The sequence below is a fragment of the Arvicanthis niloticus genome, chromosome 17, assembly GCF_011762505.2.
Source record: "Arvicanthis niloticus isolate mArvNil1 chromosome 17, mArvNil1.pat.X, whole genome shotgun sequence".
NCBI classification, from domain to species: domain Eukaryota; kingdom Metazoa; phylum Chordata; class Mammalia; order Rodentia; family Muridae; genus Arvicanthis; species Arvicanthis niloticus.
Window position 1 is genome coordinate 45,335,123 of NC_047674.1, and position 21,937 is coordinate 45,357,059.

Consider the following 21,937-nt stretch of genomic DNA (forward strand, 5'->3'; position numbering starts at 1 on the left):
CTGAGGTCTGTTCAATGTTTGGTTGTTGGCCTCTGCATCTGTTTCAATGAACTGCTGGGTGGAGCCTCAGAGGACAGTTATGCTAGACTTTTGTCTGCAAGCATAAGAGTATCATTAATAGTGTCAGGGTTTGGTGCTCGCCCTTGGGATGGGTTTCAAGTTGGGCCTGTTATTGGTTGCCCGTTTTCTCAGTCTCTGCTCTATCTTTGTCCCTGCATGTCTTGCAGACAAGACAAATTTTGGGTCAAAAGTTTTGTGGGTGGGTTGGTGTCCTTATCCCTCCAGGCAAGGGGGGTCCTGCCTGGCTACAGGAGGTGGCCTCTTTAAGTTCCAAATCTCCCCCTGCTCCAAGTCACTCTCATAGACTCCCTGGATCCTCCCCTATTTCAGTTAGAATACAATGTAAAGTGGTGTGTTCTAGCGAGAGTCAGTGTTCAGAGGAAAAGTTTGATTTTGATTCTGCTTTGCCTTGGGAGAGAGAATCAGCAGGCCCGCCCCTTTTCATCTCCACACAGAATAACAATCTTTTTCAGTGATGTTGGGAAGGAAAAAGGAGACATGCTTTGCTCAGAGTGAAAGACCATATTCTTCATTATCCGGTGAATTATTGGCTTGAGAGATGGACTTATTGCAGACTTCTGACTATATTTGTTAGAGGTTTGATCTCACAGAGTTCCTTGCCCAGCTCAGGCCTCACTGCAAGATGGTAGACATCTTTCAGGCAAGCAGGTGACTCAGTCAGTTGCTTACCCTACATAGAGTGATGGAGCTCACTGGCCCAGTTTGTCTGGGATTGACAGTGCTCTCAGGATGAAAGATTTATGGTTTTAAAAACTGAAGAACTTTCAGTGCAAAGTATCAGTCCCAGGAGGATTGGAATGTTCCAAACAGCCCTGTCAGGAAATGGATCAGCAAGAAACGGGGAAGAGACCAAAAAGCTTGAAGACTCACACATCACCCTCTCACACTGTAGTCAAAGGAGTGAATCTCTGAGAAGGGATGATTTCAGATGCACACGAAGTGACTTTTATTAAGATTCAGGTGGTGGGATCTGGGAGAGGCTCTTGGTGCTGCTTTCCTCTTTATTGCACTGAGATTTTCCCAGTGAACCCATTTCCTGCCCTGCCATCTGGACAGTGGCAGTGGTCATTGATGCTTGCACATGGCACCATATTGGGTGCTGATGACCTTTAGTGTTTCAAGTGTGGCCCTGGGTGAGTACTATCTATATCACCTGGGAGCTTGTTAGAAGTACAGAGTCTTCTAGAGCTACCGAGTCAATCTGTATTTTATCACAATCCTCAAAACGACTCTATGAATAGTCTAGTGTGTGAAACTCTGCTTTGGGGATTTAAAGAGAAGCAGGAGAGGCTTGTCAAAAAGAAATTTAAATAACATCGGAGTACAGAATGAACAAGTATAAAAATGAGGTCTGCAATACTCAAAGTTACCACTTATCTTTGTCCTTGAGCATCTTCAAAAGAGGTTTTTGAGGACACAGGCTGTTAGTCCACTTCTCCTTAGGCAGGAACTCTTGTGAAGCACACAATTTCAAATGTGAATGATAAAGTCTCACCACCTCTGTAGTTTCTCACACCTACCCTTGACAAAATCGGGATCTCCAGAATGTGTTTAGGTCTCATGATGCATCAGAAACTCTCAGTGCTGTGGCATGGTGAGTCAAAGTGGTTATGCTCTTGGATAGGTGGCGGTAACGGTGTTGAACAGAAATAGTAAGGGGAGGATATGACGAGGGGAGGACAGTGTTGGGATAAGATGCTCATCAGGGTATGACATAAAGGACACTGGATGAACAGAGGCCATGAGGAAGTGAAGGAGCAAGCCCGAGGGAGACCTTGTGAAAGAGAACGTGACCCGGAAGAATATCATGGTGTCTTGATTCAGAAGCAGCTTGGCTTGTTCAGAAACATTCAGGACATTGCTGTAGCTGGAGGGAATCTCAGTGTACTTTTGATTTACATCTAACTCATAGTCAAAGATGGTGAACTTACTCTTCACCTGCTTATTGACTATTTTTGTTATTATCTGTTCATGTAACCACTTAACCTTTGCATTATTTCTTTTTCTGTGATCATTTTTTTTTTTAAAAAAAAATTATGTATTTTGGGTATTTCTCTGTTGTCACTTTGTATTCTCTTTTGTAACCTGTCTTTTTATTTATTTTTCCTTTTGCTATGGAACCTTTTAGTTTGATGTGATCCCGTCTCTATTCTCATTATGTTTTTTGAGCTTTTGGAATCCTATAGACAGAGCCATCACTATGCTTATACATATATTTAGATTATAATTGAATTACATCTCTTCCTCTTCCGTTTCCTTCTTCCCAACTTCCTCATACACACCCCTTGAACTCTTTCAAATTCATGGTCTCTTCTTTTTCATTAATTGTTAAATGCTTGTACTTGAAGTGTTTCCCCTATGTTTTCCTTTAGTCGTTTCACAATGTTAGGTCTTACATTAGTGTTTTTATTTATTTTGAATTGGTTTTTATATCAGGTGAAACATAGGGATAGAAATCATTAATGCTGGTGATAGAGTGAAAAAAAAGGAGACTATGTTCTTGAGTGGGTGACGATAAATGTATAGTATATACATTATATAAAGATGGGAAGGACATGAAGAGGAATGAAGGAGTTTCATTCTTATATGTGTGAATATATAATTTTCATAACACCACTTGTTAAAGAAGATTTTCCCCCAATGTGTTATTATTTGTATTTTTATCAAGAATCAGATAACTATAGCTGTGTGAGTTTATTTTGGGATTCTCTAGTCTGTTTTACTGGTCGACCTGTCTAGTTTTCTCTCAGTACCATGTTGTCATCACTATGGCAACTTTAATCTTGTATTTGGACCATTTTACCATCTGTGGGAAAATATTAGCAACATACTTAACTAGAAATGAAATTTCAGGGTCAAGGGCTTATATACACTTGAAAATTTGATAAAGGGTATTAGAAAGATTTCTCAGTGGTTAAAGTACTTGCTATACAGAGTTTGAATCCCAGGAAGCCAATGGAAATACCAGGTGAGCATGTGTCCTGGATATAAACCCAACCCAGAAGACAGAGACTGAATTCCTAGAACAAGCTGGGTAATAAAGCTGTCCACATCAGTGAGCTCTGAGTTTGATTGGGAGAACTTGCTTCGGTGACTAAGGCAAGAGAGTTACAGAGGAGGACTCCTCACATCAACCTGTGCACATACATGTATGTGTATCCATACACATAAACATGTACCAACACATGCAAAACACTCACATAGACACATGCACACCACACACACACATACACACAAACACTGCCAAGTAAGTATGAAAATATTCTTTTTAAAGTTTGTATAATTTTTATTCATATAGGTATGGATATCGTTTACTTACATCTTACTAATACATTTTTGAAACATTTTTGATGTTTAATCTTACAGATGAAAAGTAGAATTTCCATGTTAGGAAGGATCTATCAGTTTCCTTTCTGTGATGTTTGTTCATCTCAGTCTTTCCTTCCAAATTTGATTCTTGTTCTTTCTTATTTATTTGAAGACCTTTTAAATACTTTTAGATTTATTTAACTATTTTCATATTTTATAATTTACAAATAGTTTTACGTAATTAAGTGTGTTTGGCCTTTATAGCTTTAGAGATTGTTAAATACTCAGAGTACCTATTCTATCTCTGAGATCATATGAAAATAAATTTCTACTTTTCTTCTATTTTTTCCACTTAATCTCATTTTGAAATTTATTTCTTTATTCACTTTACAACCCAATATCAGCCCTTCCTCTCCTCATACTACCCAGTCATGCAACTCCTCCCCTCATTCCCCCTTCTCTTTTGAGAAGAAGCCCCCCTTGGGGTGTCACCCTCCCTACTAACCTCTCACCCCCCCCCCCAGACTTGCACATCAATTTGCTGTGGGTCTAGGTAAAACCTCTTCCACTGAGTTCAGACAAATACATCCATTAAGGAGTTCAGGATAGACTTAATCTCTTTTATGTCCAAATATTTTACTTAAAATTTGCTTTGGATGAAAGATGGGAGTCCCAAATTCAGGTTTTATCTTTTATCATACTATTCTCTTCATTCTATTTACTCAATAAATTATTTACTTATTAAGTATGTGTGGTTATAGTGGAGCCACATGCTCGTCACATCCTGTAGACTTGTGTATTGGCGTTGCCTTCTGGATTGCCCATTCTGCCTGCTCTGTCTGAGCAGGTGCTATCATCACATTTGCATTATTATTTGATACCTCTTTACTCTTATTTCTGAATTTTTATTTTTTTGCTGATCACTTTTTAATGAACTTTAGAGTCATCTCACTTAATTTACATACAAGATCCACCATGTTTAATTGGAATCATATGTATGCTTTTTATGTTTAGTTCAGAGAAATTATAATACTTACTCTTTTTCCTATTTATGTTCATTTTTTTATACTTTCAATCTAATCAATTAAGGTCTTCAGCAGCATTTTAAAATTTCCTCCAATGTGTTTTCTATCAAGTTTATAGATGATATACTCTTATTGAAAGGACGATAGAACAATCATGTTCTCTTTTCTGCTTTTCCTCCTTCTGTTTCCCCAGTTGGGAACACTTTTAATTCTTTGTATTCAATAATGAGGAAATGAAGACCGGTGAGCTTGGGGCCAGTGCTAAAACTGAGCTGCTTCAGGTAGCAGCATGTCCGGAGGCCCTGGCTCTGGCCCCATGGCTCCTCTGAAACATCATGCTGTTGCACATTGTTTCTTGGGAAAGAGCATGTTTTCTAGGGCTGGCAAGAATGTAATCTTGAAGCTAAGGCAGAAAATGTTTTTAGAAACTACCTGCTTCTTTGACTCCTGTCTGTATCCTTATATTTTATTCATAAAGGTCTCCAGAAAGGCTCACTCCGCTTTCTCCCCTCTAATGACTACTTCTTCCTTTATGTGAGGTAATTTCTACATTTCAATTCAGGCTTTTCCCACAGTTTGAGCATTGCTCTGCATTTTTGACTTAAGGCTTTTCTATTTTAATTTCATTTTAATTTTTCCTGTAATTAACTTTTACCGGCTTATATGTTCTACATACCCGTGAAGATGCTGTTTTTGTTACAGGAGGACTCTGGGTTACCCTCCGAGGCTCTAGTTTGGAAGGTGTTAGCCTGGTGTTATTTGGAACTCAGCCGTGTGTCATTGATGTCATTAGAAGCAATTCGCAACAAATTCAATGCAAAGTCCCACCTAGGGTAAGAAGACTCTTTGCTATTGTGACCGCCCAATATTAACCTATAAGCCCCACCCACCCAAGGACCAGGTAACTTTCTGGGATGCTGGGAGTTGTAGTTCTGGGAATATAACAGAAGCCCCATAAGAAAGTATGGTGGCCTATAAGTTTGTCTTTATAAACCCCTGTAACAAGTGTCTCAGGGCTGGGAACTATCAGAGAGTGATCCATCTCCTGGTAAATGTTTAATATTTAATTAAGCATGCTTCAAATTTGGACCAAAATGGTGGAATCGGTTTTACTCTGGTGAATTTCAGAATTAACACTAGCTCCTTGTGTCTGGTTGGTGGCCATAATTAATTAGCAAACAGATTTTTAACACATCCTGTCTGAGAACTAAGGTGACTAATCCAAACTTGTCATCATAACGATGTGCTTGTTTTATTTTTCTATTGTTTGTTTTGCTATAAAAAAAAAACTGAGTCCTGTATTATAATTAATTTCAGTTAATTCCTTAAAGAACAAGGCAACTCAGACATCATACTCTGTGCTTTTAATGAATATTGGTACTATAGAATAAGCAAAAGCAGCAACACATATATTATGTTGTCTTTTTTGTTTATTGAGCAAAAAAGTTGCATACTTTAGCGGCTTTATTTTCTGGCATACTTGTGGAACATAGAAAATTCTAGAATGCTTGATTTTTACGAACTATCTCCTTAGTTACTCACTACTATTTTATTTGTACTGTGAAAGCAGATCCCCTGGGCTGAAGAGATAGCTCTGTTGTTAAAGTGCTTGCCTTGCAAGTAGGAGGACTTAATTTTGATCCCCAGCACATAAGAAGATCAGAGTGCTGTCATATGCCCGTAATTCCAGAGCTGGGAAAGCAGAGACAGGCAGATCCTCAGGGCTATCTGACTAACCAGAATCCTAATCAGAAAGTCCCATGTCACAGTGCAACACCCTGTCTCATAAAAGAAGGTGAATAGCTTGTGAGGAGTGACACCCACTCCTGATCTCTGACCTCCATGGGGACACATACATGTTTGCATATGCAACCTCTCTCTTTCTATGAATATATACACAACCTTGCATACAAGCCCCTGCTTACACATACACCTTCACACACAAAACAAGCAACATGAATATGGTCTCAAGTTCCCATTTCCTTCTTATGAGTTCTATCTAGTGTCCATTGTCTAGGGTCTTGCTCTTCCCTTCCCTGAAGTGATTGGCAAGGGTCACATTCACTGCTACACTCAAACTAATTTAGGACAGCCTTGGTGTCATCATTATTCTTAGCAGCTCCATGCCCTAGAGGATGACTAGTTACTGAACAAACATATCTTGTGAGAGAGAGTTCAGAATCCCAGACGATCATAGGCTCTACAACTTTAGGTCATCCAGTTCCTCAAATACCATGAAAAGATAGCGTTTACATGAAAATAATATGTGATTATAGTATATAACTGTACTGTAATTGTTTGACTGCTCCCTCTTAACAGGTGTAAGATAAGATTGATTTTATATTATAGATAAATCTTTTGTAGATTTTAGATGATTTTTAAATCGACCCTATTATAAGCAAAGGCTTTAGACCATCCTAAAAATTATATTTTGTAGATATTTATATTTTTCTGGACACATTAATCTAAGTTTTAAAGTAGATATAAAGGTATGTTTTCTACAGTTCTTTTCTGGTTTATGTGCTCGGTATTACAGTGTGTTTGATTTCTGGCACTTTGGTCAACTGTGGGCCTTATATTTTTGGTGTAATCTCCATTAAATGAGTGAAATTTGAACTCTTTGGGTTTCTTTTACTACGGAGAATAAACATTAGAGAACAAACTTTAAATTTTAAACAAAGTTAAAATATGGAAGTATACAATGGAAAACAGAAGAAAAATCATGTTCTCTTTCTGCTTTCCTTCTTCTGTCTCCCTGTTGGAACCACTTTTAATTCTTTGAACTCAAATTGCAATAATATTTTTGGCAAATCAACAAAATGTGTTTACATTATTAAAGTTTTTAAATAATGTTGGTAGAAACAAAGGGTATAATTTTTTCTTTTAAGAGTTCTTTGATTCTCCCTCTCCAGTTTCTTTTTTCCTTATAATAGAAGCCCACCATGTTTTAAACAAATATCCTCTTGTTCTCACTCTGTTTACTGAAGCTCTTTGTCTTGCTTTGATCTAAGTTGGATGTATCTAGGCTTTTATTTTGTTAGTTCCTTTTTTCTCTTACTAGTGGACTCAGTGTTTTCTAGAATTTATATTTTCTCTTTAGACTTTAAAAACTCTTTGACAGTTCTATCTATATATTTAATGTATTTTGACGACATTTACCCACTACTACTTTCCCTTGGCTCCATTCTATTTCCTTTGGATTTATTCTCTTCTAGTTCCATCCGTTTTTTTTTTTTCAGGATTCACTGAGTTTAATTAGGGTTTCTTAATGAGCATAGGATGGGGAGTTACTTAGTAGAGCATGAGAAACTTACTAGTGACTACACCACAGAAGAAAATGACTACCACATTCCCCAGCAGCCATTAACCACCAGTATGTCCTCTACTGGGATAGAGTCCTTCTGAACCATGTCCCACATCTCTGCTGGAGTGTTGATGTACTCTGTCTTATATATGCCTTGTGCAGGTAACCGAAGCTTCTGTGAGTTTTCAGGAATGTGATGATCATATCATGTCTAGACATATCATTTCATAGCTTACCTCTTCATCCTTTGTTTTTACATTCTTTCCATGACACTTTTCTCCATATTTCTGGGGTAAAGAGTGATGTCTTTTTATTTTTATTATTATTTATCTGTGAGACAAATGCATTACAAAACACAACAGAGAAGGAAATTTTCTGAATATTTCCACTTCTGAAACTAATCTCACATATAATGGATAGTTTAGCTAGGTATAAACACCACTGAAAACACCTTTCTGCCCAGAAACAGTTACTGTGTTAAGTGTACATTACTCTTTCTTACCTTTCAAGGCACAGATAATATTCTTCAATGCTGAATTTGTCTAAGTTCTTGCCTTCCTGCAGGGGCTGAGGAAATATATTAAAACATATATTCTATGATAAACAACATTTTTTTTTTGGCTGATATATGTTTACTCTCAAATCCAACTAAGATTTGAATTTTAAAATTGATTTTCAGGGGAAAGAGGCATACACTGTGAATGTGACTGTAATCAATGGGGACCACACCACAGTTCTTGCCAGAGCATTTACTTACGTCTCCTCTTTAAATCCAGTGATTGTATCTTTGAGCAGAAACAGAAGCAGCATAGCAGGTAAGATACATGTTACTTCAAGCCCATTTTCACTTTAGAGCTTTGATCCCACTAAAAATCAATTAATGGACTATGGATTTTGATTTACTCTTTTCTTTATTTATTTGAGACAGGGTCTCACTGTATAGTCCAGCTATCCTGAAACTCTATTTGATAGTGACCTTGAACTCACAACAGTTGTTTCACTTTTCTATGAGTTAAGGTTATAGGCATGCAAACTGGTATCAGCTTATTGTATTATAGATGAATAAAATTTCAAGTTACCTTATATCTTATTTCTTCTGTGTGAAAATGTGGCTATTTCCTCAGGAAAATGATATGCATATTGAATTAGTATTCAATAAATATTTGTTGAGCAGGTAACTTGTATTGCTACTGCCAATTGTATGGATACATAATAGACTTCAAGTTTTAGCAGTAATTTATGGCTTTAGTTTATAGACAAGGAAACTAAGGAATAGAGTCTACATAACCTATGCATACCTTTAGCAAGTAATGAAGCTGAGATTTAAACACCAATAGTCTAAAGATACTAAGCATTCAGCTACTTACAGTTGAATATAGGTTTTGGCAGTAGGTTCAATTGTGGCAGTTTAGTAGTTATAGAATAGGTACCCTGAGTAGCCAAATATTCTTGTTTTTGGAGACTTACTGTGTATAAAAAGGATTTAAAAAGCACTATGCACATGAAATAGTTTAACCTTTATTTGAGACTCATGATGGAACAGAATTATAATTATTTCTTGTTATGTTTTAAAAATGTAGACGAGGTATTGTAGCTGGTGATGGCTCTTTCTCATTAATTGAATGCCAGATGGCAGAGTTTATGGTTTATTATAAAAACATCATCATGTTTCCTGATGAAAAAGTGTGAACTCAGTTTTCCTGGAACTTCTCTCATTTTCTGAAGCTTGAGGGTACATGGATAGAGTGATCTACCCCTTATCAATATTATTCAACTCAGGTAACACTGAAGAATTATCTTCCTCTAGTGACTAAGTATCTAAAATGGTACAGATTATTTCCAATGAGGTAGAAAAGGGGCTGACAGAGACTGAGCCATCCACTAGAGAACATGGATGGGGGTGGAACTAGACCCTCTATGCATATGTAACTGATGTGCATCTTGGTCCTCATCTGAGTCTCCTAACAGTAGGAGCAGAGGCTGTGTCTGACTACATTGCCTGCCTTTGGATCTCTTACCCTAACTAGGCTCCCTTTTCTAGCTTCAATAGAAAATCTGCCTAATCCTATTGCAATTTGATAAGCCAAGGGGGTTCATATCCATGGGAGGCCTCTCCTTCTTTGAGAAGAAAGGGAGTAGGGTTAAAATGAAGGGAGGTGAGAGGGAAGAACTTCAAGGAGAGGAAGGAGGGGAAGATGAGATTGAGATGTAAAGTAAACAAATGAGTTAATTTTTTAAAAAATTAGTATGTGTGCATGCATGCATTTGTGTGTATGTGTAGGTCAGAGAATAACTTCTGGGAGTCAGTTCTCTCCTACCATGTGGCTCCCAGGGATCATACTCAGGTTGTCTGGTTGGGTGCAAGTACATTTACTCCCCCCACCCCCCGCCAAAGCCACCTCACCTCCTCCTACTGACATGATTTTGACAGCTCCTTTACTACCTTTGACAATTCTTTGAGGGCAAGGGCTGTTTATGTGTCTTTTAACCTCTAGTGTCTTTGTCATGGACTTAATACATATTTCAATCAGAAAGAGTTGAGGGAAAGTATTTAAGATATGCACACCCTTTCAGCAGAGTTACTGGTTCTACCAAAAAGGCCATTGAAATAGAAAGCAGAGGGGGGAGCTTGGCCTTGCTTTTTCCAGTACTTAGTTATGACACCTTGGTGGTTGAGGGTTCCTCAACTTCAAAGTGCCCACTGTACTTCATCAGGGCAGTAGATGACAATCAGCTTCATCTGCATGCTTGACACAAACCTAAGATCACCTGGAAGGTCACTGCAGATGAAGAATTGCCTAGATCAGATTGCCCTGTGGGCAGGTGCGTGAGATATTTTATTTTCTTTAAACTTTTTATTTTCTATTTTGCCTGTATGTATTTATGGGTACCACATGTGTCCGTATTACCCATGGAGGTAAGGAACAGGTATCAGATTTTCTGTAACTGGAGTTATGGATGGTTCTAAATCACCATATAGGTGCTGGTAACCAAACCTAGGTCCTCTGTAAGAGCAGCAAGTGCTCTGAACCACTGAGCCCTCCCTCTAGTTTGCTGGGAGGCTTTTTCTTGATAAATACTTGATACATCAAAGCTCCGCTAGTTGTGGGTGGCAGCATCCTTACGGTGGGCCTGGGGTAAACAGGAAAGAAATAAGCCAGGGAGGGCAAATAAATCAGCAGTGTTCCATGGTCTCTGCTTCAGTTCCTGTCTTAGGAGCTATCACTTCAGCTTCCCTTGATGATGGTCTGTAATCATAAGCCCAAGAAATCCTCTCCTCTCAAAGTTGATTTTGGTTGGTATTTTATTACAGGAACATAGAGCAAACTAGGACCCAGTGGGAAGATCAAATGGGGTGATGGTGCTCTGTAGGTGAGGAACTATTGGAATTGTACAGCACATTCTGGAATGTAGATGTTTGCTTTTATCAGCACAAACGTAGAGGCTGAAGAAAAGAACACAGGACCCTGTTTTCGGGTTAGGAAGACAAACCTCCAAACTACTTAATTTACCTTTACAGGAATAAAAGTTAGCAAAATTGTCTCAGCAATTTTGCATTGTTGATGACCTTGAAGTTTTAGGCTGTATCTCTGTTAAAAGAATTGTTAGAAACTTCATGAAAAAAAAATGGATGGCTGTTAAGATTCTTAGAGAATTATGTACAGGGCTGACTTCATTTAAAGATGTAGTGGCTGAAGCCAAAAGTCGAGAAGTAAATATATTCTTCTTGACGCAGGAGGTGAGATTCTGTTCCTTGGGATGGCACTGCTGGTGAACTACACAGATCTGGATGTGCAAATCCACGTGCAGGACACTTCTGCTCAGGTCCTTGCACAGACAGCATGGGGACTGGAGGTGCTGTTGCCTCCACTACCGCCCGGCATCCATGTGATTTCAGTGTTCATCAATGGAGTCGGCATTAGATCACAGGGGTAAGGTGGCTACTGCAGTTGAATTTGGGTCTGTTTGATGGAATAGCAACTCATCTGGGAAATTCTACTTTGACTTCAGTGTTTTCTCTTTTCCATCTAAAGTGAGGTTATAAAGATATGAGAATTACCAACATAAGAATGAGTCTTGAAGCCTTGTGGACAATTCACTCCTTAGACTATTGGGGGGGGGGGGCGACTGTTGGGTTACTTGTTGGAGAAAAGGGAAATCTCTGGAAGTGGGTTGAGGTGGGAATAGGGTGGACATCTGTGTTTAAAGAAGGAAAGCCTTTGGTGGAACATTTTAATAAGATGGTGTCTGAGGTTTCGGATAAATGGTTTACTATAGCTGTATAAGCCCTGTCTCCTGCCTCACCTTCACCTCTGTACCTTGAAATCCCTCTAGATTTTCCTCAAGAAATTCTCTCTCACTAATCTAGGAAGTATCTAACCTGTATGAGACTGAGACTGATGAAGCCGCATGAGACTGGTCCAGAACAACACCCTGCCCTTCTCTCGGCTGTTTCTTCTCTATGAGCAAGACCACTGATACTTTCTCTCCATCATTGTTCCCCTATTTACAAGCATGTCTCCATCTGTTTTTACTCATCTCCATGATATTTTCTAATACCACCCATCTTCTCTAGGGTTGATCTCTACATCCAGTACCTCACTGAAGTTTTCAGCATGGAACCTTGTTCTGGGTCTCTCTTGGGTGAGTGATTCTGACATCACCCATAATTTATCCAGCTAGTTGTTTTTCCAAATAGTCAGGCTTCATTCCTGGACTAGTGATCATGTGAGGTCAAGGCTGCAGGGGCCAGGGAAAGAAATTTCCTTTGGTTCTCAGATGAACAATTAGTCTTATGTGAAGTGAAGAGAGTTGTGGGACTTCAGCTCTGTGAGTTCCAGAAATTAAAGAGTATAAAAAGGAGAGATACACTCTTTTGTTTTCTACTAGAAATGTTGAAACATCCAATGGGCAGCACACTCAGGTATCCAGTGGACAGTACACTCAACCATCCAGTAGATAGCACACTCAAGCATCTAGCAAACACCATACTTTATCATCCAATGGACATCACATTCTGTCATCCAATGGACACTACACTTAAGCAATCAATGGACACCACACTCAAACAGCCAATGGACACCACACTTAAACATCCAGTGGACACCACACTCAAAAATCCAGTGGACACCATACTCAATCAGGTATATTAGGAAGAGGAGGGCAAGCCTCCTGCAACAATTATTTTTGACATTATATGTGCAAGGAGATGAGGGAGGAGTCTTCAGTGTCTCCACTTTCCTCTAAGGGTTAAAGACAAGGGCAAAAAAATAGAAACTCAAATTCAGAGTGGGAAATGTAAGAACTACGTGGAATGTTACATCCGATAATATAGCAGATAGCAAGAAAATGAAAAAATTTAATTTTTCACTCACATATAAGTTGACGGTAGTATAGCATATAGTATAAATATATTCTAAAATTTGGTCTTAAATATTAAAAAAAATACCAGTTTTAGGGTTTGTAGAGATGGCCAGTGATTATGATCACTTGTCACTCTTACAGAGGATGGAGTCCAGTTCCCAGCACCCACATGGTGGCTCACATTGGTCTGTAACTCCAGTTTCAGAGCATCTGTCATATCCTCTTATGGCTTCCATGGGCACAGTATACAGTGGTACACGGACATTCATGCAGGCAAAATACCCATACACATAAAAAACATCTTAAAAAGCATTCTTATAAGACAATTTGAATCACTGTACTGCTATGTGAATTTTGTCATACCTGAATACTGGCCTAATGATCACAAATTTAGCCATGATAAGGATGAAATTTGTGCACCCTACTTTTGACTCCATTGCAGTAGACCTGTACAAGTGATGCAGTTATTATTTGAAATATTAGCATTTACATTTATAAGTATGCGTGTGTCTAACTGTATATAAGCACACCCCCAGTGGGCATGTAGAGGTCAGAGGTCACCTTCCTTTTTTCACCATGTGGGTCCTCAGGAATTATACCCTGGTTGGCTATGCCAGAGGCCTTTAGCTGCTGAGCCTTTTGGCTAGCCAGAATATTAGCTTTTAATTTGTGTCTTTTATGTTTACACTTTAGGTGGAACTATTCTTAGTCTCTCAGGAATAGGACTGGGCAGAGACCCAGCTCTGATTCAGGTGCTTGTGGACAATCGGCCCTGTGATATTGTGAACTTAATGGAAGTGAACATTTGGTGTGAGACTCCCCCAGCTGTACCACCACCCAGGGCAGATGTTCTCACTGTCCCAGCATCTGTGGAGATCTGGGCTGGCAACATTTCTTTCTTCCATGAACCAATCTTGGTGGGGAAGGCCTTTACCTTCACATATGAAGGAGTAGCAACACCAGTGGTCACTGCTATGTGGGGAGAACTCATGAACAACAGTGTGAGGTTTTTTGTGGAAGGAAATAACCTCTCCGACTCACTTATTCTTTTGGGATCCTTGAAATGTGACCTTGAAGTGCAATTTTTTGGTGATAGCAAGAACCTGTCTGGGTGCTCCTTTCCTCTCCACAGTTTGGAAGCCGGGGTCTATAGTCTTCAAGTTCGTCACAAGAGGATGGGGTTTGCCAATATGTCTGCAGTGCCTCAGAAATTTGAGTTGTCACCTCAGATTATTGATATCGTCCCAACACATGGTTCCATATGTGGTGGGACAGTACTTACTGTGAAGGGCATGGCGTTCAGTTCCAGAAGGAGGTCAGTTCATGTTGACCTTTCAGGTCCTTTTGCTTGCGTGATTTTGAGTTTGGGAGACCACACAGTCCTCTGCCAGACCAACTTTGCGGGTGACCAGTTTTCTGAACCATCGTTGCCTCTAAACATCACAGTTCTGGTCAATGGGATGACCAGCAAGTGTGAGGGGAACTGTACACTCTTCATGGAGGAAGCAACAACTCCTATTGTGGATGCTTTGACTATAAGCATCAGTGGGTCTCTAACCACGGTGCTGATGAGAGGCCAGAGGTTAGGTACCACTGCTGACAAGCCAATAGCATTTGTGGATGATCAACTTCCTTGCCATACAACTTTCTTCAATACCAGCCATGTGTCATGCCAGATGAGAAATTTGGCCCCAGGGTTCCACTACCTGTCAGCCGTTCATACAAGTGCTGGATATGCTTGCCTCAATAGTGTTTCTAGAAACTTCTTCATTGTGCCTCAGGTGTTTGATTATTTTCCTAAGGATTTTAGCATCCATGGTGGAAGTCTCTTGACTATAAAAGGCATAGCCCTGCGAGGATGGAAAGCTACGTTTGTCTATGTTGGCCAGCAGGCTTGTCTAACAGTGAACATCAGTTCTGAGTTCATCCAGTGTATTGTTCCTTCAGGCAATGGCTCTGTTGCTCTGGAAATAGACGTGGATGGAGTTTTATACCACATGGGATTTGTTGATTACAGCAGCATCTTTACCCCAGAATTGCTTTCTGTTTCACGAAGTCATGACATCTTGACCTTTACAGTGGCCCGGATCTCAGGGGCTGCAAATGTTGATATTCTTATAGGGACGTCACCGTGTCTGGGTGTTGCAGGTAACCGTACGGTTCTCCAGTGTGTGGTCCCTTTGCTTCCTGCTGGGGAGTATCTTGTTACAGGTTATGATCATAGCAGAGGATGGGCCTCTTCTGCTCTCATTCTTGTGCTGAAAGCCACTGTGACCTCAGTGACAGAGAACTATGGTAAGTAGACAATATAAGACAGAATATTTTCTCTATAAAGTGAATAAATTGTTACTCTCAGTTTTTGACCTCTTGATCTCATAGTCACAGGGTCTTCCTCAGGCCCATCTTTGTGGGGTTTCATTTATTTGTCTTCATTTTTCATCAAAGAAATTTCACATATTCCCAAAGTATTTGATTTTATTTTAATTTCAGGGGCATCCACTTCATCGGACAAGTGTTTTAAATTTAATATCAGTTGCTAAAGCTCATTATTTAATTGTATAAGAATATCAATGTGTTTACCTACTTTAGACATATGCCGATTTGTATTATTCAAAACACATTCAATAGGAGCATTAATCTTTGCCAGTTTGTAATGGTTCACAGTTGAATTCATATTCCACCAATAATACGCCAGTGTCATAATACAAGTGTACTGGCTCGTTTTTTTTAAATTATTGATTTTCTGTTTTGTGGATATGTATGTGCGTCTTGAGTGTATATATGTGCATCCCATGTACTGAAGGTACCCATGGAGGCTGGAAAATAACATCGGATCTCTAGGCACCAGCATTACAGGTAGTTGTGAGCTGCCCATTGTGGGTGCTGTAACTAAACTCCAGTCTTCTGGAAGGGGACTGAGTGCTCTTAACCTGTGAGTCATCTCTATGGGTTCCAACTTGATTTTCTTTCTTTTAGATACACTGACATTTGTTTAGCTTTTTTCCCCCCAATAGTCTTTGTTCACTTACTTTGCTGAACTAGCTCATTTATGATTGTTGGGGTAATAGCCATACTATTTCTTAGACCCTTGGCTTTTGCTGAGTGGGATTCTTTTGGGACCAGGATTGAAGGCAGTAGTGGTTAATGTAGTTAATATAACCTTGCTTTTTCTAAGATTTGGCTTCCTTATTTAGTAAAGGACTTTGGACTAGACAGTCCATAAATTCTTCTCCCTATTCCTCAAGAAACCATAATTTTTATGGTGAAAGAGTACCATAAAATGGACCTATAGCCAGAAACATTACCCTTGAGTGGTCAAGAGCCTGTGGAAAGAACTCCATTCCTCTAATGCAGTGGTTCTCAACCTTCCCAATGCTGCGACTGACCCTTTAATACACTTCCTCATGTTATGGTGATGCGCCTCCCAACCAAAATCTTATTTTTGTTATTGCATTATAACTGTAGTTTTGCTACTGTTATGAATTGTAATACAAATATCTGATATGCAGGGCCATCTTAGGCATCCCCTGTGAAAGGGTCATTTGACCCCAAAAGGGGTCTCAACTCACGGGTTGAGAATTACTGCTCTAGTGGAAATGGAAGCTCTGCATCTCTGAGTGACCCAGTAGTCTGGACTAACTTTGCTTATCTAAGAACCTTAAAATATGTTTTTAGTGTGGTGCTTATTGACAGTGGTGGAAGTGGAGCAATATTTGGAGGTATTGAATATTAAACTCTTGATTGAGGAAATTTGTATAATGAGATTCTAGTTATCTATCAAAATGAAACAGAATCTATGAAGGTCTGGAAAAATATATATGCAGTCATTTTAAGTAAATGAAAGAGCTTCAGGATAATATGTACATAATGATTCCTTTGTATATAGTGTATATATAATATATACACATATACATACACATATGCACACACATATAAATATGTTATATATATACATGTTATATATACATACTTTGTATATATGATATATATGTGCATTTGGAAGCAGTGGTTAAAATAGCTAATATTGCCTTGCTTGCAATATAATATAACATATATATGTATATGTATATACATATATATACATATATATATACACATATATGTTATATAAAATGTATGATTGTGATTTAAAAACATGGAGGGAATCATCCAACTCATATATATCCATATATATCCACACATATATATCTATACATGTATATAACACACACACACACATACATATATGTATATACACACACACATATATGATGTTTGTTAAAGAGTCATAGATGGTTAGGAGAACTTAAACATTTTTTTCTATTTTATGCTTTTTTGTATGGAAATAAATTTGTGTAGAGAAAAACTCAAAGCTTAAACTAGTAATTTATACAATGTGATTACATTTTTTAATCATTGCCCAACACACACAGAGAAAGCTGCAGGTCAGAGTCAAGCAGAGAGGATCATGGAGATGCTGGGATCAGCTGTACACATTCTGTGGGGGTTGAGAAGGCTGCACAGTGAGGGAGTGATGGTTGAACTTTGTGTGCAATAAGCCAAGATTTGCCTCATGAATGATGAGCCTGGGATTTGTCTCTGAAGGCTGCCTGAGTGGAAGGCTTTTGCATGTGCTCGGAGCAGGATTTTCTCCAGGGAACATCTCAGTTGCTGTATGTGGTGCTCCGTGCCAAGTCTTGGCTAATGCGACAGTGTCTGCCTTCAGCTGCTTGGTTCTGCCCCTGGATGGTAAGAAAAAAAATCACACATAGACATTTATGTAAAGATCATATCCTTTGGCCCTTTCTGTTTCTGTTTTGCTACTGTACTGACTACCACTGGGAGTAGAATTTTCTCTTTTCCATCAAAGATGGTAGACCCTGGGGCCTGAGGAGGTGGCTCAGTGGGTAAATGGCTGGCTTTGTTAGAATGATGACTTGAGTTTAGAAACTCTGCACCAATGTTAAAGCTTATTCTAATGGTATATGACTATAACCTAGGAGTGGATGAAGCTGCAGAGACAGGCGAATTCCCAGAACTTGCTGGGTAGGCACTCTAGCTGAAAGGTGACCTCTGGGTTCAATAAATCTGTCTCAAAATAAGGTGAAGAGAAATAGAGAAGACACTTGAAGCCAAGTTCTGGACTCACATGCACACACCTTGATAAGTGTATCACCCTACACACGTGTAAATCCTTCCTTCCTTAACCATGTACACCTTATATGCATATAACACACACATAGACAAAAAGAATATCATTAGGAATCATTTCATTGATTTATTTTTTGGCCAGTCATGTTTGGTCTACCCTAGGTCTCTGGGCTAGCCAGATTCTGGTTCCTAGCCATACAGGAAGTGTTGGGCTGGGCTGCCTCTTGTTACTTGGGTTTCAAGTTGAACCAGACATTGGTTGGCCACTCCCACATTTTCTACAAACACTATTGTCCCAGCACACGCTGCAGGCAGGACAGAGTGTAGGTTAAGAGTTTTGTTGCTGGATTGGTGTCCAGGTTTCTCCTTCCATAGTCTTCAGCAGTTCTGTGTTCAGGATTATTTTAGCTATTGTGGAACTTTTGTTTTCCATGTGAAGTTGAGAATTGTACTTTTAAGGTTTGTAAAGAATTGTGTTGGGTTTTTGGATGGGTATTGTGTTGAATCGGTAGATAGCTTTTGGTCGGATGGTCATTAAAAATTATTATTATATCAGTTCTATTGATTCATGAGTATAGGAGATCTTTCCATCTTCTAATATCTTCTTCAATTTCTTTCTCCAAAGACTTGAAGATTTTATCATACAAGTCTTCAAACCACTTGGTTAAAGTTATCCCAAGATATTTTATATTATTTGGGCCTACTGTGAAGGGTGTTGTTTCCCAGATTTCTTTCTGAGTCCATTTGTTGTTGGTATATAGAAGTATACTAGTATTGAGTTAATCTTATATCCAACCACTTTGTTGAAATTGTTTATCAACTGTAGGAGTTTCCTAGTAGAATTTTTGGGGTTACTTATGTGATATTATCATATCATCTGCAAACAGCAATATTTTGGCTTCTTCCTTTCTAATTTGTATCACCTTAATCTCCTTTAGTTGCTTTATTGCTCTAGCTAAAATGTCAAATACTATATTGAATAGATATGGAGAGAGCAGACAATCTTACATTGTTTCTGATCATAGTGGAATTATGTCGAGTTTCTTTCCATTTAATTTGTTGTTGGCTATAGGCTTGTTGTAAATTGCTTTTATGTTTAGGTATGTTCCTTGAATCCCTAATCTCTCCAGGACTTTTATGAAGGGGTGTTGGATTTTGTCAAAGTTGAGTTTATGTGTGTGTGTGTGTGTGTGTGTGTGTGTGTGTGAAAGAATCATTATTGAGATAGTCATATGGTTTTATCCTTTCAGTTTATTTATGTGGTAGACTTCAATGACTGATTTTCATATGTTGGACCATCCCTACATCTCTGAGATAAAGCCTACTAGATCATAGTAGATGATTTTTTTATGTGTTCTTAGATTCAGTTTGAAAGCATTTTATTGAGTATTGTTTTCATCTATGTTCATAAGGGAAATTGGTGTGTAATTCTCTTTGAGTCTTTATGTGGTTTGGGTATCAGGGTAACTATGGACTCATCAAATACATTTGGCGATGTTCCTTCTGTTTCCATTTTGTGAAAAAAAAATTGACTAGTATTGGCATTAACTCTTCTTTGAAAGTCCAGTAGAAGACTACTCTAAAATCATCTGGCCCTTGGCTTTTTCAGTGGCTGAGGGGAGACTTTTAATGACTGCTTCTATATCCATAAGGGTTTTTGATATATTTAAGTTGTTTATCTGATCTCGTTTAACTTTGGTAGGTGGTATGTATCAAGAAAATTACCCATTTCTTTATATTTTTCAATTTCATAGAGTACAGGTTTTGAAAATATGTCCTTATGATCCTTTCTATCACCTGAGGGTCTGTTGCTATTGCCCCTCCTTTTATTTCTTATTTTGCTAATTTGGATGTTCTCTTCACACTGTCTTAGTTTGGATAAAAATCTATCTTGTTAATTTTTTTTCAAAGAATCAACTTGTTGATTCATTGATTTTTTTTTTTTGTATTCTCTTTGTTTCTATTTTATTGATTTCATTCCTGAGTTTGATTATTTCCTGCCACTCTTGGGTGTGTTTGCTTCTTTTTGTTCTAAAGCTTTCAGATACTGTTAAGTTGCTAGTGTGATCTCTCTCTCTCTAATTTCTTTATGAAGGCACTTAGTGTTATGAACTTTCTTCTTAGCACAGTTTCATTGTGTTCTATAAGTTTGGTTACATTTTGTATTAATTTTTATTGAATTCTAGGAAGTCCTTAATTTTTTTTATTTCCACCTTGACTCTTTTTTTTCATTCAGCAGAGAGTTGTCCAATTTCCAAGAGTTTGTACATGTTATGTTATTTCTCTTGTTGATAGCCAGCTTTAATCCATGGCAGTTGGACAGAATGTAGAGAATTGTTTCAATTTTCTTGTATCTGTTGAGACATTGTATCTGAATATTGGAGAAATTCTCATGAAGTGAGAGAAATATTCATCAATATTGGAGAAATTCTCATGAAGTGCTGAAAAGAAGGTGTATTCTTTTGTGTTTGGCTGAAATTTTTTGTAAATATCTGTTAGATATATTTGGTTTATAATGTCTGTTAGTTCCAGTGTATCATCTATCTATCTATCTATCTATCTATCTATCTATCTATCTATCTATCTATCTATCTATCTATCTATCTATCTATCTATCTATCCATCCATCTATCTATCTATCTATCTATCTATCTATCTTGTTTAGTTTTTGCCTCAATGACTATTGGTGGGAATGGGGTAATGAATTCTTTCAGTATCAGTGTGTGAGGGTAAGTAGTGTTTGTTTGCTCATTTGTTTGTTTGTTTGCTTGTTTTTTTTTTTTTTTTTTTTTTTTTTTTTACAAACCTGGGTGTCCTTGTGTTTGAGGAATAGATGTTAAGAATTGGAATGTCATTTTGGTGGATGTAATGTTTTCTCCCATCTCATTTGTTTAATTTGGTGTGAAGTTTAATTTGTTAAATATTAAAATTAAAATGGCTATACGCAGCTTGCCTCTTGTGTCCATTTGCTTGAGATGTTATTTTTCAACCGTTGACCCTGAGGTAATATTTATCCTTGGTGTTGAGGCATGTTTCTTGTACGCAGCATAAGGATAGATCTTGTTTTCACATCCATTCTGTTAATCTGTTTTTTTAAATTGGGGAATTAAGACCATTGATATTAAGAGATATCAATAGCAGTGACTGTTACTCCCTCTCATTTTGGTAGTGATGGTAATGATGTATGTGCTTGTGCACATCTGCATGTATGCTTCCCTTCTTTTGGTTTTGCTGGTGTGAAATTATTTATTTATGTTTGTATGGATATAATTAACATCCTTGGGTTGGAATTTTTCTTCTAGTACCTTCAGTTAGACCATATTTGTAGATAGTTTATTTTTGACTTTATCATGGAATTGTCTCATTTCTCCATCTATGGTGATTGAAAGTTTTGCTGGGTATAGTAGTCTGGGCTTGTATCTGTGGTCTCTTAGAGTCTGCAGCACATCTGTCTAAGCTGTTCTGGGTTTTAGTATCTCTATTGAGAAGTCAGGTGTAATTCAGTTAGTTTTGTTTTTATATGGCATGTGGTATTTTCCCCTTGCAGCTTTAAATAGGTTTTCTTTGTTCATAATGTTCTTTGATCATTATGTGGTGAGAGGACTTTCTTTTCTGGTCCAATCTATTTGGTGTTCTATAATATTTTTCTACCTTTATAAGCAGGTTAGGAAAATTTTCTTCTCTGATTTTGTTGAAAATATTTCTGGGCCTTTGAAGTGGGAAT

The 21,937-nt window shown here is 38.1% G+C and overlaps 1 protein-coding gene across 7 annotated transcripts in view; it reads left to right on the forward strand.

Moving 5' to 3' along the window:
* Nucleotides 1-21,937, forward strand: part of Pkhd1 (PKHD1 ciliary IPT domain containing fibrocystin/polyductin) — a 440,341-nt gene that overhangs the window by 59,802 nt on the left and 358,602 nt on the right. For all 7 annotated transcript variants that reach the window (XR_013104680.1, XM_076915223.1, XM_076915219.1 and 4 more), the window contains 6 exons: nucleotides 5,118-5,248; nucleotides 8,399-8,534; nucleotides 11,456-11,651; nucleotides 12,296-12,363; nucleotides 13,777-15,378; nucleotides 17,668-17,811. Coding sequence is in view for 6 of the 7 variants with exons in the window: in XM_076915223.1 (XP_076771338.1) it covers nucleotides 5,118-5,248; nucleotides 8,399-8,534; nucleotides 11,456-11,651; nucleotides 12,296-12,363; nucleotides 13,777-15,378; nucleotides 17,668-17,811 (2,277 nt within the window). In the remaining variant the exon portion in view is untranslated. The remainder of the gene's footprint in view (nucleotides 1-5,117; nucleotides 5,249-8,398; nucleotides 8,535-11,455; nucleotides 11,652-12,295; nucleotides 12,364-13,776; nucleotides 15,379-17,667; nucleotides 17,812-21,937) is intronic.